The sequence below is a fragment of the Condylura cristata genome, unplaced genomic scaffold (assembly GCF_000260355.1).
Source record: "Condylura cristata isolate star-nosed mole 26May11 unplaced genomic scaffold, ConCri1.0 scaffold00006, whole genome shotgun sequence".
NCBI classification, from domain to species: Eukaryota; Metazoa; Chordata; class Mammalia; order Eulipotyphla; family Talpidae; genus Condylura; species Condylura cristata.
The window spans coordinates 26,304,374-26,320,564 of record NW_004567107.1 but is presented as its reverse complement, the minus strand read 5'-3'; the positions used below and the strand labels follow the sequence as shown (position 1 = coordinate 26,320,564).

Here is a 16,191-nt window from a genome sequence, read left to right as displayed (position 1 = left end):
ATTGACTGCACATGTATACAAGGTGACATTTTAGTTGATGGAAATGTTCTACATTTGATTTTTGTGGTAGTTACACAGGTGTGATGAGTACATTTGTCCACATGCATCATATTGCATTTTCCATTGGGTTATATTTTATAATATATAAATTGTAGTTCATCAGAGTTTCCTTGATGGCACAATCTTGTGTCTCCCCTTTCTCCCTTAAATTCAAACGTCATCTGTTCTTCCTCTAAATTTGCCATAGCATTTTGTTTAGTCTTCCCTTACTGTACTTTTTCATTTACCTTCTCGTGTTGACTAGGTTATAAGCTTCTATCTTTGTTTACCCTACAGCACCTTGCTTATTATGACTGCTCAAATCATTTAAAATTGAGTTAATACAAAAGAATTATCTGTTTGGTTTGCTTTGCTTTGATTAAAATTCTAAAATCTGAAAAGAATCATAGCTCTGCATATTAGCAACAGATCCATAAACAGCTAAGAGTTGATAGTATTTCTCTTTCAGGCAGCCCTAATGTTAATGACAATCCTATTTTCTATTGCATGGTATTGGATAGTGACTATATGGAAGATGAGGTCTCCTGCACCCTGTAAAAAATTGTCATTAAGGCAGGACAACCTGTGTTAGTTACAAAAAAGTGGAGGATTTAGGTAACATAGATTTAAGTGACAATGTATTTGATTCCAGCAATGAAAAAAGTGGAGAAAAACCCAGAAATTTAGTGCTCAAAAGTCATGGATACCATTGATCTAACTTATTATATAGACCCAGGGAGGGTAAATCACTATCCAACACCACACAGCAAATTAAGACAAGGTTAAGAGAAAATACAAGCTTGTATAAGTTTCATACCCAGTGCAGAGTGGCAGATTGGCTCCCTGTAAAATGTTCTAGTAAGTTGTTTTTAAACAAAACTACCATTAGGTTAGGATTTGGGGGTAAGAAGCAAAAGAACAAAGGTAAGAAATTAGCTTCCCTTACTAGGATTGAGTCCAAATTGGAGCCAAGGAAAGAGCCCCCAAAATTGACTTGTATATTCCTGGTTGATGTCTTGACTTCATTTACCATTTGAGTAGTATAATTTTCTTCTGTAATTGAAACCTATTTTGTATACCTGTGATAAATTCTCTATACTAAGAATATGCTGTAGCTTGTTGAAGAGGAGTTTGTACATAAACTAGAATATTTTTTAATTCTACAGAAATGTTAAAATTGTGTCACTTAACCTCTGTCAAAATCTTACCTGTTCTTTCACTGTTTTCTGTTGTATAAATTTGTTGGAGATTTGAAGTGGGAACAGTTCTATTTTGCATTTTACTGGTTTGAGCTTTTTTTTTTTTAAGGACACTATTTGAGTCAATGTTATAATTAAGGTGGTTTTAAGTGGTCATTTTGAATATTGTTAATGGACATTGAGCTACAGATAGCAGCTTTGGAAGTCACAGCAAAGCATGCTCCTTAGATGAATCCTTTGAATGATAGAAGAATAGTGTGGTTTGGTGATGATGAAGGAATAGAAGCTGCTGCTATTTAATGTATTCTCCACTCTTAATATATGGATGCAGCCTCCAAATTTTGCAAAGGAAATAATCATCAGCACAGCATCTCTGCTTTCCTATGGATCAGCCTTTTTGTGAAGCAGCTTTTTGGTTTTCTTAGTAAATCTATTTTATTTTAAAATATATCTCTAGACACTTAGTCCTGGTAGGCCTGGGAAAATGTAGATTACTTCATGTCTCTTCAAAATTCCTTTCAAAGAAAAGAACCAAGCTTGATTTGTGTTTTTGAGATAGAGAAGAAGAGTAGATATGAGGATGGAGGAAATCTGAACTTTGCTTTGGGGGAAGAAAAAAATCTTTCAGTCCTTTGTTGACACCTTAGCTTCTGCACGTATGTCCCTTCCTCCTGGGCTCTGGGGTGGACCAAAGGAATAACAACCATTTGCAAGTTTGTAAGGGGACAGTGCAAAGAGAAATAAACAGCTGATAAAGAAAAACACAATTCCCCCTTTCCCGGGTCTTCACAGTTGTATTTTTAGATGAATCAATGACTTTTAGATATTTGGTCTCCTTTTTTTGCTGTTTCACTATTTTTGGTGTTATAAAATACAGTGCTGAATTCCCAGCCTTACTAGTGAGACAGTATTCAGAGTCCCAGTTCTTTTAATATTATAATGAAAGTCAACTACAGTATGAAGCTAGTAAACACAGTTCTGTTAGTGGATGGGAGAACCTTTACCTACTTGTGGCCTAAAGTGGGTGCTTGTGAATTAACAGTAGAGATTGACAGCAGAAAAGCTAAAGTGTGGGAGTAGTCTGTAATGAGTAACTCAGCTCACTAAATGGCCAAAGATAAAGGTTTGTATGCCAACTTAAAAGGGAGGATTTAGGACTTTGAAAAAGAAAGTTTCTGATGAATGCTCAGTTACAGTGTTTTTTTCAAATGTCCTAATACCAAAGTTAAGTCACCCTCCTGACAGCAGACCTGGGGTATTGGGGGGTGCGGAGGACCTTTAGCAAGTGACTCTCACATAGCTCTGTTTTTCTTCCTGTACCTGCTGTTGGGTTTTTGGTGCCTTCACAGATTTGTTTGTTTGTTGATAATTTGATAAATTTCAAAGCCTTTTGCCATGTCTTATTTGATACTCATAGCAACTTTTAGGTAGACAGGGCAAATAATATTCCCACTTTACAGATAAAGAAACTGAGGTTAAGTATTTATTCACATGAGTAATAATGAAGCTATAATGAGTTTTGGGGATTTACATTTCTCATTATAATTTTAGGGTCCAATTTCAGTACTAATTTATTGCCAATCTATAAGTGATTGACAGCTATCAAAATTAAGTAATATTTTTATCTGTTTTGTAGGAGAAGGTGATGTGAACTGGTTCATCAGTGACAAAGATGTTGAGGTAAAAATCAAACTTCTGAAATTATGAATTATAGGTCAATAATTTCCTTTGATTCATCAATTGTCTTTTTCTTTATTAAGATAATGTAATAAACTTATGAAGGATAGCTGTGCTCCCAGCATATTGTAAGAAAAATTTTATTTTAATATGTGATTGAATTTTTTATTACTTTAGTTCTGCCTTGATTTTTGTCAGTACGGTAATGCTGTCATGATTTAGTCTCCTTTTCTTCTGTTTCTCCTCTTCTGTGGTGAATGTTCTCAGGTCAGATTGCCTGACACCACTAAAGATCAACACCGGAAAGAACTGCTTCTGTAGTGTAAGGAAATGGTTAGTCTATATTTAGGACGTGGCAGCTGTTGGTCAATTATTAGCCTTTATTGTGGCAGATGGCTAAAAAAGAATAATTTTACAACTTGGTAGAAGAAAAATTTTCAGAGATCATTGGATTGTATCTACTTGGGGCCCCTCCAGCCTACTCAACAGAATAAAAGTAAAAGATAAAAACTCAAAGATGGAATTCTGCCAAACACGATAAGAGCATGGCTAGCATTTACATATGCCTCTTTATATATTCTATATGATGTACTCTTCTAATATTCTCTTGCAAGCTACTAGATTTTGACTAGAATATAGCACAGCTAGAATTGGGTTACTGTGTAGACAGTGATCTTTGATTTATGTATTTATTAATGATCTCATTCTCTCTTAGAAATTGTGACTTAGTTTGTAGATAGTAACCCTAGGCTGTTCAGTAGAAGGAACATACTCAATTATTGAGTTTTACAACTTAATAAAAACAAAATCATAAAAAACTAGCCAAAAGTGTAAGCAAATTTTTCACTCAGAAAAATATGGTACAAATTCAAATGTAGACATCAGCAATATTTTTGACTCTGAATGCCACCAGAATGTCTAAGTGGTGGGTGTCAGTGCCCTACTACTCTGGAAGCAGTAGAGAAAGATAAAATATGGAACCTTACGGAGAAATGGGGGGAAGAGCAGATAAAATTTAGGTGTCTTCATGGTACCCCCTTTAAGTTCCTCTAACTTCTTTCAAGAGAACACAGACATCCCTGCTGCTGGCTTCTATATTAAACAAATGATTGTAGTTACTTGCTTTATTGAGGTGTGATTTTTTTTACTTTCTGGTAGCTGCCTTTTTTTTTTTTTTTAATAATGTAATAGTTTATTTTTACATCATTTTGTGCCTTTTTCCATCTCAGTTGTGATCCCCATGGGCTTCCCATCAGGAAATCACCCATGTGCCATCACCATAGCTCAATGTATTCCCCCCCCCTCACATTTTTGATCCCATTCCCCACTCCACACCGGTAAATGTCTCTGATTTATATTGTTCATTATTATTATTATTTTCTCTCCTGGTCCTTTATACTGCTGTGAGTGAAACCATTGGTATTTTTCCTTTTCTTTCTGGCTTATTTCACTAAGCATGATCCCTTCCAGCTCCATCCATGTTGCTGCAAAAGGCATGTGTTTATCTTTTTTGGTTGCTGAGTAATATTACATTGTGTATATGTACCACATCTTTTTAATCAGTCACCTACTTTTGGATATTTGGGTTGATTCTATGTCTTTCCTGTTGTAAATAAAGCAGCAATAAACCTGGGGCTGCTGGTGTCTTCTTGAATCAGTGTTTTTGTGTCTTTTGGGTAGATACCTAGGACTTGGAGTGGACTTGCTGGGTCATATAGAAGCTCCATTTTTAGTAGTTTGAGAAACCTCCAGTTTTCCATAGTGGTTGTACTAGTTTCCATTCCCAACTAGTAGCTGTCTTTTAAACAAAAACTAAATGGTTTTTGTAAAACAAATAAAACAGAGTAAAATAATGTTTTGATTCTTATTTTGTTTTGTTTTTGTTTCCCCTTTTAGGCACAGATAGGTAATAAGAGATCATCTGGAAGATGGACCCACCGATACTATTCAGCTAACAAAAATGTTACCTGTAGGAATTGTGACAAATGCGGCCATTTGTCAAAAAACTGCCCCTTTCCACAAGTATGTGACATATGTATTATTTCTTCCCAATATTGTTACAAACAAAACCTTTGTTTGTAATGCTATGACCTTAAAATTCAAATTGCATGTAATATATATGACAAACTTCTTTTAGGTCACAGCCTAGAGTAGGGGAAAGGACAATAAATTTAGCATCAGAAAAACTTGGAACCAATTTCAGCTTCCCATTACTAGTTGTGTGACCTTAGCTAAATCATTTCACCTTCTGTGCCTCTGCTCTTGTCTATAAAATGAGATTGAATCAGATAGTACAACCTGAGACCCCTTTCACTTCTAAATTTTCTACTTAATGAGACAGTTTGTTTTGTTGTGGGATTATTTTCATTCAATTCATTTCATTGAATTAAATTATTTTAAACAGCTACATCAAATTCATAGCAACACAGAACTCAAACTCTTAGACATTTGTTAGTAAGTCCTTAAAAAATATTTCTTCCATTGCCTAGAGCCTTCTCCAACTTACTCTCTTTCAAATAGTTGAGACAACTCTGTGTTCCCACATTGTTTTTGTTTCTTCAGGTAAAGCAGCCTCTTTCTGTATCTGTTCCTTTTGTCACTTAATTTTCAACTCCTCATCCTCCTGCTTTCCCTCTTAGACACATAACTAACTCGGTGTTCCTACAACACAAGACATAAGAAAGAGATGCCATCTGATAGCATTTGCAGACTAAACCTCTTAGCATCCGGAAGATACAGACAACAGTGTTAAAGATCTGATTTGGACATTTTGTTTGATTTTATAATAATGTATAATACTTGACTTTCTTTGGGATCTCAAATTGGAAATAAGTTTTTATGGACTTACAGAGAAAAAGTAAAATTGACTTTCTACTATTTGAGACTGAGTATCTTGATGAATAGATTTTCTGTTTGTCTGCCATATAGAAAGTTCGCCCCTGCTGCCTCTGCTCCGAGAGAGGACACTTCCAGTATGCCTGTCCGGCCCGCTTTTGCTTAGACTGTTCCTTGCCTATGTCGTCTACTCACAGATGTCTTGAAAGATCTTCCTGGCGGAAACGATGTGACCGATGTGATATGATCGGCCACTATGCCGATGTGAGTATCCTGCATTTAACTAATTTGTCAGGCTTTGGGGTCAGTGTGCTGATTTGTAACTCTCAGTCAGCCTGCCTAAAAGAATATGTACACTGTAGTGTATGCAGTGACTTAGGCTGAATGGTTTGTTAACAGGCTGCATCAACAAATACAGGAACCCATGCTAGCCTGTCTTGGTTAATGTGCTTGCTGAGTAAAGGTTCAAAATAAAGAGGTTTGTAAAAGTTACATGTAGTAAAGTTTTAATGTAGTTATGCATATTTTGATGACAATGTATACACACTTAGCAGTTACCTGCAAAGGTCTATGTGAAGCCTGATTTGATCCTGTTTATTGATGCCTCTTGGCTTTGTCAAAATGGACAAACTACCACTACTTTAAATCTGCTTATCTTAGTTGTTTTAAATTGAAAAACAAAAAAAAATAATTTTGAAGACATCTCAAGTACTTGTAGCATGTTACATTTTAGCTCATTGTTTTTTAGGGACATCATTTTGAATCATATTGTAAATATCTGTGAGGTTGAAGCAAAATTTCAAAGACCAGATACCTGTATATATGTACTTACTACAAATATCTTTAAAAAAAAAAAAAAATAAGTAGAAGCCATTTCCCTTTGTATTTCCTGAAGACATGAAACAAATCACAAATTTTTCTGATTTTAATTATATCAAGTGTCTTGATAATCTTTCACTAAGCAGTTATTGATTGTCATTTTTTTTTCAGTCTTTTTTAGACAGATGACAGTAGGGTCATTGTCCTACAGACTGTCCTGTAATTTGATTACTTTTCCCACTGAATTCTTTGTGAACGTGTCTAGAAAGATCTTCCTTTCTATTGGCTAACTTTTCTTGGCTTATGTAATGTATGAATTTACCCAGCCAGTTCTCTACCAGTACATGTAGACTTGTATTACTTCCTTTTTTTAATAAATAATATAATAACTTATTTTTACATCATTTTGTGCCTTTTTCCATCTCAGTTGTAATCCCCATGGGCTTTCCATCACCAAACCACCCGTGTGCCATCACCATAGTACTACCTATTATTTTTAAGAAAACAATGGTACAGGTACAGGTATACATGTAAGAGTATTTCAGTTAATTCTAAATGGAATGGTGTGATTAAACAATATGTATATGTATATCTGCATTCAGAACTCTTCTAAAAGATTATACCAGTGTATAACAGCGGTATTTAAAAGTATTCTTAAGACTGTAATTATAATTAACTTTTTAAGATTTAAGGAGAAAATATATTGCTGTTTTATTTGTATTGCTTACCTAGTGACACTGAATATGATTCTCCAGGGTAGGTATAAAAATAGAAGTGGTCATTTTATCCCAACGTACTTCGGGCTTATTTTTTTCAATATATTTATATAAATTTTCTTGCCAGGATTTTCTAGCTTGGCAGTTGTGTTTAATAGCACATTTTTTACTCCTTTTTCTCCAAGAGCACTTATAAAATGTGATCTTATTTGCCTGTGATAACAGAAGGGGCTTGGACATTGTCACAAGCAGTTTCTTTAAAATAAGAGCTGTAGTACAGAGTAGTTAAGAATGATATGTAAAAGGTCTTATAATCAGTTATGAATTAAATCTATAGTTAATTCTGCTTAACTTCTTAATTTTGGCCTCTAATGTATGTTAAACTCTTTATCTAAAATGGCCTTGAGGATTAATAACCACAGTGAATATAAGTTTTTAAGATCAGGTTGGGCTGTGACTGACTTCAGAGACCGCAGCACCCTTTCACCTAAATACCCAGGTTCTACTATTGAGCTTTTAGTTTTTTTGTTGTTGTTGGGGGTTGGTAGGGGGCTTTAGGGCACATGAGTATGACATGGTAAACATCTGTTTCTAGGCTGTCCACCTTTGCCCTTGGTGCCTCATTAAACTTGGTCTCCACTGACTCCTTCAGAAAAGGCTCGTAATTCTTCCAGCACCCCAGAAGCTCTTCACGGGGACTCACCTTAGCAGTCTTTCTGGTCCTAGGTTACTGGAACTCTTTAGTCAGAACTCTTTGCATACTGGAACTCTTTGCATACATGCTTTCAGTGTGTCTCAAAATCTGACCCTCCACAGAAAATAATAACTTAACACCTCTCTCAAATGTTTGCGTCTCATTCTTTATTGACCCACTTTCCTCTAAATTCAGTAGTAGGCTCAACGTCTTCCTCACTTGCCATGGCTGCTTCTAAGTCAATACTCCACTCTCTCTCTCTCTTTTTTTAATCTTTAACTGTTGCTCCTCCCTCTATGAAGATATCTTTGGCTTACTTAGGGCTCATCTACTCTCACAATACTGTAATCTGTTTTCAGCAGGAGGCTATGTTTTTAAACATAACCCAGATCCACAATGACACTTCCTCATCTCCTTCTGATGTCTTTGCTGAGTATTCCCTTGTTAGAGAGATCACCCCTGGGTACCCTAATGTAAAAAAAGCAGATTTCCCTACCTCCAGATTCCTTATCCTTCATTTCTGCTTTGTTTTTCTCTATTACCCTTATAGCATAATTCTGTGTTTTTCTGTTTACTGGCATCTTTGCAACTCATATCACTAACTTCCAGAACAGTGCCTTGCCCATATATAAGCTCAATAGGATTATTGAATAAGCAATTGAATGAATGAATAGACCCCATTTACCTTTCCACCTTCTAGTTAAATGCTTCTCTGAATGTTGTCAAATCCTTCACATCAGTGTATAGGTTGAGGTATTCTGGGCATGACTTAACTACTTGACATCTCCCAGTAATATTTAAAATCGAGTTTCAGTAGACTTTACAAACACCTTAATACTTACCATATGTAAAAAATAAAGTGAAATTTCTAAAACAAATGAAATTGTTTTCCTTGTTTCCCTCCCACTGTCATTAATAGCCAATTCTAGTTTTTGCTTAAACATATGCATTGTTCTCATTTTGTTTTCATTACTTCCTTTTAGATCATTACTATAGATACTAATGCAGTCCTGTGTTTTTGACCTGTCAACTGTCAAATTTCATATGGAAAAATCTCATCCATCACTTTGTGATAAGATACCATCTTCAGTGGTTTAAATGGACAGATTTGTAAAAAGGAAAAATAAAACTAAGAGTCTTGATAATATTTTACAATCTGAATAACCATAGACAAACTAATTTTCCTGGTGAACTTAATTTAAATCAAGACAAACCACTCACTGATAAAAGTTCTCATCACAAGAAAAAAAGTGTAATTATGTGAGCTGATGGATGCTAGCAAAACTGTAAACACTTGCAATATATACATTATGTCTTATACCTTAACTTATTACAATGTTATGTGTCAGTTGTAACTCACACAACTGGGAGAGGTAGGAATACCAGATGTATTACAATATAAATAACTAAATTTTCAAGCCAAAAAAAAATCCATACTAAATTTTTTCAAATTAAAAGACATTGAAGCATGAACACAAAATGCAAAGTATGTAATTGGACTGAATTTGAAAGCACAAAAAAAGGATTTTAGCAGAAAAGCTGATGAAATTGAAATCCAAATAAAGCTAAGATTTAATTTCTAAGATAAACCACTGACATTGACATCTACTTTGAAAACAAAAATACTTAAATAATAGATATTTGTAAACAATAAGTGTAGCAAATGTGCTCCCACACGCCAAAAAGTTTTTCTCTTTAGAAAATGTCACAAAATAACTTGAATATCTTAATAACACAATGCTGAGGAAGGGAATAATTTTTTTTTAAGAGTTATTTATTTGTGTATATAGAACTGGGGTAAAGGCTAGAGGTACAGGGGCGGTGAGAGGATTTACCAGAGACAGAGTGGGGAGCAGAACAGGCAGGTCGTTGAGGTACACTGCTGAGGAGAGCAATGGGCAGGTCAGGAGAGGTCTGCTGCGCTATGTGGTCACCTCTGGGGTGGGGGTCAAACTCATGAGGAAGTGGCCTCAGCTTCTTAGTGCTGTGCTTTAACCCGCTGTGCCACTAGAGAGGGCCCAGAAGGTAATATTTTTGAAATAAAAGATCATCTCTGAAAAAATGAAAATACCAAAAGCTTATCATTGTAATAAATTGACATATATGTTCAAATAAATATATAGTTCTGCTGACTGCAACTTTTGGCCTACTTTTGATAAGAATAAAAGATAATCTTACAGGTTTGACATATCCTGTAAAAGATACACTCTCACATCTCTCAAAATTTTAATATTGCTTAAACATAATGTTGGAGCAAGAGGTTATGACTAGGGCTGATTGATTTGCTTAATAAAAAAAAAATGCTTGTTGAATAGGCTTATAAAATGTATATTTACCTGAGAGACTGGAATGCCCAAAAGAAGTTAAGTAGATTTCTGTACTTAAAGGTCTATCCCCTTGACAGATAGATGCAAAACTCATGATAATTTTGTGAAAATTCATGTGTGTTCACTGTTAAGGGAGAAAAATCCTGGAATTAATTAACAATTCATAACAACTGTTCTCAAATCATCTAATAAATGAATATTGGAAACATTTCATGGTCAAATATATATATAATCTTATATAAATCTTAGCAGGGAGAAAGTTCTACTTTTTTTTTTTTTTTTTCGCTAAAAAGAATTGGGATGTGGGCCAGAGGTGTGGGGGTAGAGGGGTGAGAAGATTCATCAGAGACAGTGTAGGGAGCAGGTTGGGGGTATCTACTGAAATACACTGCTGAGGGGAGCAGTTGGCGGGTCAAGAGCTGTCTGCTGTGCCATATATGGATTAGCTACCTTGCCAGGGATCAAATTCAGGCCTTAGTGGTATAGCACTGAGACGTAACCCCTAGGCCACCAGAGAGGCCCAAGTTCTACATTTTAAACTGAATATGACATGTAATTTAGCAATTAAGGTTTGGAGAAATTTGTCCTTATTTTGAAATTCTACCAGATAGTATTCTTCCTGGTCACCCATGACTAACCTGACAGATTGCCCCAATCTCTCAACTCTCCCTGTAGCATATACCCCATTGCCTATTAGTTTGTTCAGTAGACCTAGCAGATGAAGCATGTTTACATTTCCTTACAAGCTGCAAGAGTAAGTTAATAGAGGATAGAACATTCTCTTTCTCCAGATGGCTAACTTCCACCAAGAAGCAGGGAGAGATGACTCAGTTCTTAATTTTAGTTTTAAATTGAACTAATTTGTATTAATTACCTTGTCAGATATTATTTTAGACTTTTATTAATTTTCCCTGGCCAAAAATCTTTTAAACAGGAATCATTAATGAAATAAACTACTATGTCTCAATATTAAACCCTTTTCTCTGCCTGCCTCAGCACACCTGCTGCCAACATTGACTTACCTGGTTTAGGCATACTTGTACAGAACCTTACTTGGATACATTTTTAAGCATCTGGGACATTAAAAATGGAATAGACTAAATGACAATTTTCATTTGGAAAATCCTTACTTTTTAGGTCCTTTAATTCAAAATTCTTCCTTATTCCTCATAAATAGTCCCAGACCACTAAATGAAAAAACAAAAACTTGATCACAGTTGTACTTTTCATTAATGAGTTGTCCCAAAAGCTAGGTAATCCTCATCTACCTGAAAACTTTTCCATTATAAAGATTACGTTCTTAGTGTATATGCTTTTCCCTTAGTATCTGTGGTAAATTATTTTAACACATACACAATTAGAAAATCCAATTAGCTCATAATATTTAATTACATAACTTACTCAAACTTCTTTATAATTTGTTTTATTATGGGCAAATACTACCTCAGTTCCCAGTACTAGATAGGTTTGCATAAACCTACTTTGCTTTTTGTTGTTTGTTTGTGGGGGCACAATGGGTGAGGGGTAGGTGGGAAGGGTGTTTGGATTTTTTTTTTTTTAAAGATTTATTTATTTATGCATATAGACTGGGATACAGGTCAGAGGTGCAGGGGCGGCAAGAGGCTTCACCAGAGACAGAGTGGGGAGCAGAACAGGCAGATCTATGAAGTACACTGCTGAGGGGAGCAGTGGGCAGGTCAGGAGAGGTCTGCCACGCCATGTGGTCACCTCCGGGGCAGGTGGGAATCGAACTCATGCGGAAGTGGCTTTAGCTTCTCAGTGTTGTGCTTTAACCCGCTGCGCCACCAGGGAGGGCCAGGTGTTTGGATTTTTTAAGGATGAGCCAATCGAAAAAAGTTATAGGCATATGTGAAGAGTTGGCAAATTAAAAAATGAGTCAGAGACATGACTTTTGATGAAATAAACTCACAGTCAGAAATTGGAAAAATCCTAATTCACTTTCATAGTATGAATAATGAGGATAGAAAAACAATTCAAAACAAAAATGACAAAGGAAATTTTGATCAAAAAAGCAAAACTTTCAAATTTAGGTATATGTCAGTGAAATTTCTATGTCCAACAAACAAGTCATACATACATCCAGGAGAAAAAAAGAAACCATTTTACACACAAATACAAACATATCAGGTATACTGGAGTACTGTTCGGTCATCTAAAAAATGTAAAAGTGAATACCGAAGTATAAAAAAGTTACTAATGCATTGGGTACATAAGTTGCAAAACTACATGAAGTATAAGCCTATTTTGATATAAATATACAGATTTTTATATATAAAGATTTGTACAGGAAAATGCAGTAAAATATTCAAAATGCTTTATATAATTATGTCAAGAATTATAAATGGAGTTTTATTTATTTTGATCTTTATTTTAATAATGAATTTTTACATTGATAAAGTTTTGGTATTTAATGTGCACTGTTTTATTGCTGTTTATAAACATTTTAGGAATCTTATGGTGAATAATCACTAAGCATATATTCTTCCTTTTTTTTTTTTAAAGATTTATTTATTCGTACAGAACTGGGGTACAGGACAGAGATGCGGAGGGTGAGAGGAGAGACAGAGCAGGGAGCAGAACAGGCAGATGGACGAAGTACACTGCTGAGGGGAGCAGCGGGCGGGTCAGGAGATGTCTGCCACGCCATGTGGTCACCTCCAGGGCAGGCGGGAATCGAACTCATGCGAAAGTGGCTTAAGCTTCTTAGTGCAGTGCTTTAACCTGCTGCGCCACCAGGGAGGGCACTATTCTTCCTTTTTTTAAATAGAAAAATTCATCTTTTTTCTGTTGCATTCTGTCCTATGAATATGTATAGATTCATGTAACCACTACCACAATCGGGAAACAGAACAGTTCTGTCACCCAAAAAAACTCCTTTATGCTGTCTCCCCTCATCCATAATTTTTGTCCACCATTAGCCTGTTCTCCAATGCTAAGTTTTTTTTTTAAGACTGTCATGCAAAAAAATACCACTGTTACAAAATTATGAAAGGAACTTCTTTTACTCACCTAGTATATTGAGATCCATCTTTGTAATGGCATACTTCAGTAATTTCTTCCCTTGTGGTATTCTGTTGTATGGATGTGCTACAGTTCATCCTTTTATCCATTGATGAATATTTGGGTTGTTTCCAGTTTTAGACTATTAACAGATAAAGGTGCTATGAATATATATGTATAGTCTTTTGTCTGAACATAGATTGTATTTCTCTAGGGTAAATTTCCAATGGAGCTTGCTGGTCATATGGGAAGTGTATGTTTATAAGAAACTGCCATATGGTTTTTCAGAGTGGCTGTAGCATTTTGCATTCCCTCCAGCACAGGAAGAGTTCCGATTGCTCTACACCCTCACCAGTGTTCGGCTGGTCAGCATTTTATTTTATCCATTTTAATAGATGTGTACTATCTTTCTCGTTTTATTTTAGTTTGTATTCTCCTGAATAATCAACATTTTTGCATATATTTTCATATGCTTTTATATCTTCTTTGGTCAAGTATCTGAATCCTTCCATAACTGCTAATTGAGGTGTTGATTTTCTGATTATTGGATTCTGAGAGTTTTTTCTGTATATTAGAAATGCCTTTTATTGGATATGTGATTTCTACATCTCCCAGTCTGTAGCTTGTCTGTTTATTCTTTTGATTGTTCATTGGCAGACAGATGTTTTTAAGTTTGGTCAAATCTCATTTATCAAATATTTTCCTTTATTCATCATGTTTTTGGTATAATTTCTAAGAACTCCAATTCACAAAGATTTTCTCATGTAGTATTTCAGCTGTCTTATGTCTTATATCCATATCTGTGATCTATTTTTGAAGTATGACGTTTAGATCAAGATTATCTTTTTACAGTTGGATAATAAATTGTTCAACATCACTTGTCAAAAAGACTTTCCTTTTTCCTCTAAATTGCTTTTGTATGTTTGTCAAACATTAAATGGCCATATTTTTACAGGTGCATTTCTGGACTCTATTCTGTCGCACTGATTTATGATCTGTCTTATAACCAACACTATTAACTAATAAGTTAATGACTGTCAGGTATTGTTAATTAATTAACTTTAGAGTAAATGTTAAAACCAAGTAGTGTGAATCCTCATGCTTTGTCCTCTTACAGTACAGTTTTAGCAATTCTAGCTAGTTTCCCTTGCCTTACACATTTTAAAATCAATTTGTACCTACAAAAAGTCTTGATGGAATTTTGAGTGGGTTTGTGTTGAATCTCTGGGAGGGAAATTGACTCCACTAAGTTGAGTCTTCCAATCCATGATCATTTGTTTAGAGCTTCCTTAGTTTTATCATGAGTTTTATAGCTTACACATATACATTCTCTAACAATTTAGAGTTATACTTATGCATTTTGTTTTTCTTGGAACCATAGCAAATGGTATTTTTTAAATTTTGGTTTCCAACTTGTTTCTTATTTGTAGAATAAAGTTTGAAATGAAATATTCTGAAATGATTGCAGTAGTTATTTTAGGTGATAGTTTTATAAGTGACCTTCATTTTTGTCTGCGTTTTCTATCTTTATACTGTATATGCATTACCTTTATAATATTTAATGTTCTTTAAAAATAACAAGCTTCTAGATTAAAATTACTATAGTATAAGATAATACAACTTTGTCCTAAAAGTAATTATATGTATATCTAACATATCCTGGCTGCTATAAGACTCTCGGGAAAAGATGAAAGGAAATTTCCCTGGGAGAATTCCATACAAATTAGAGAACTGGAACTGGATGACAGGGCATATAGGGCATGATTAAAATAAAAAGAGTTTAATGTAGTTGGCTAAGATGAATTAGTATTATTTTCAGTTGTTTTAAATTACTTTCTATACTATATATTTGACATTTATAATGGATTTGGATAAATGGCTAAGTATAAAGTTCTAAACTTTAATTTTACAATTGTTTTACCTAAAGTTTTTATCTCTTAACAAATTTAGGTTAAAACTTCTAGTTCCTGCTTAGAAAATTTAAGGAAACAGGATTTTTTTTTAAGATTTATTTATTTATGCATACAGAACTGGGGTACTGGCCAGAGGTGCATGGGCATTGAGAGGATTCACCAGAGACAGAGTAGGGAGCAGAATAGGCAGATCATTGAGGTACACTGCTGAGGGAAGCAGCGGATGGGTCAGCAGAGGTCTGCCATGCCATGTGGGTCACCTCCCGGGACAGGGATCAAACTCGTTCTGAAATGGCTTTAGCTTTTCAGTGCTGCGCTTCAACCTGCTGCGCCACCAGGGAGGGCCCAGAAACAGGATTTTATAGAACCTTTAAGAAATAGTTTGCAGTCTCAGAATGTCAACGTCAATAGCAAAGGGACAATGAAATAAGATCATGGTGTCATTGAGAAGTGTCATCAACATAAAGTTTTAATTATTTTCCAATTTTTTAAAAAATGGGAAATACTTGTGAAATTTGTGAAGAGGAATTTATCTAATAAAGGAAATAAGCCTCTCCACTGGGTATAAGGATTGCGTATTTACTACCAATCTGGCTAGCGAAATTCCCAAATAGGGATGGACACCTATCCCTCCAACTTTCACATTCCTGACATCTACTTTCCCAGCATTTAGGTGGTGGACCTATGATTATTTTGAGAAAGAATGACGAGGGAAGGAAATTGTTGGGGGCCATTATTGTTTAAACATTGTGGAAAAGTAGAATGTGAGCAAGCTTGAAAAAATTGAGAAGGTATATCAGCCTTGTGTTTGATGTGTACTTCTGTTTTTCGTCAGTACCCAAGGTATTTTGGCTAAAATTTAATTGTAAATACAAGATCATCTTTATTTCATCAAATATCCTTTTCTTTGTATTTTTGAATAACTGAAGATATTACTGAATAGACCTCAGT

At 35.0% G+C, this 16,191-nt stretch overlaps 1 protein-coding gene across 1 annotated transcript in view; it reads left to right on the top strand.

Annotated features, from left to right (window-relative positions):
- Window positions 1-2,345: 2,345 nt before the first annotated feature.
- The window catches only part of ZCCHC7 (zinc finger, CCHC domain containing 7), a 43,200-nt gene continuing 29,354 nt past the window's right edge, over window positions 2,346-16,191 (top strand). Inside the window, exons 1-4 of the mRNA XM_012721242.1 lie at window positions 2,346-2,361; window positions 2,875-2,918; window positions 4,812-4,937; window positions 5,844-6,014. Coding sequence (XP_012576696.1) covers window positions 2,346-2,361; window positions 2,875-2,918; window positions 4,812-4,937; window positions 5,844-6,014 — 357 coding nt within the window. The remainder of the gene's footprint in view (window positions 2,362-2,874; window positions 2,919-4,811; window positions 4,938-5,843; window positions 6,015-16,191) is intronic.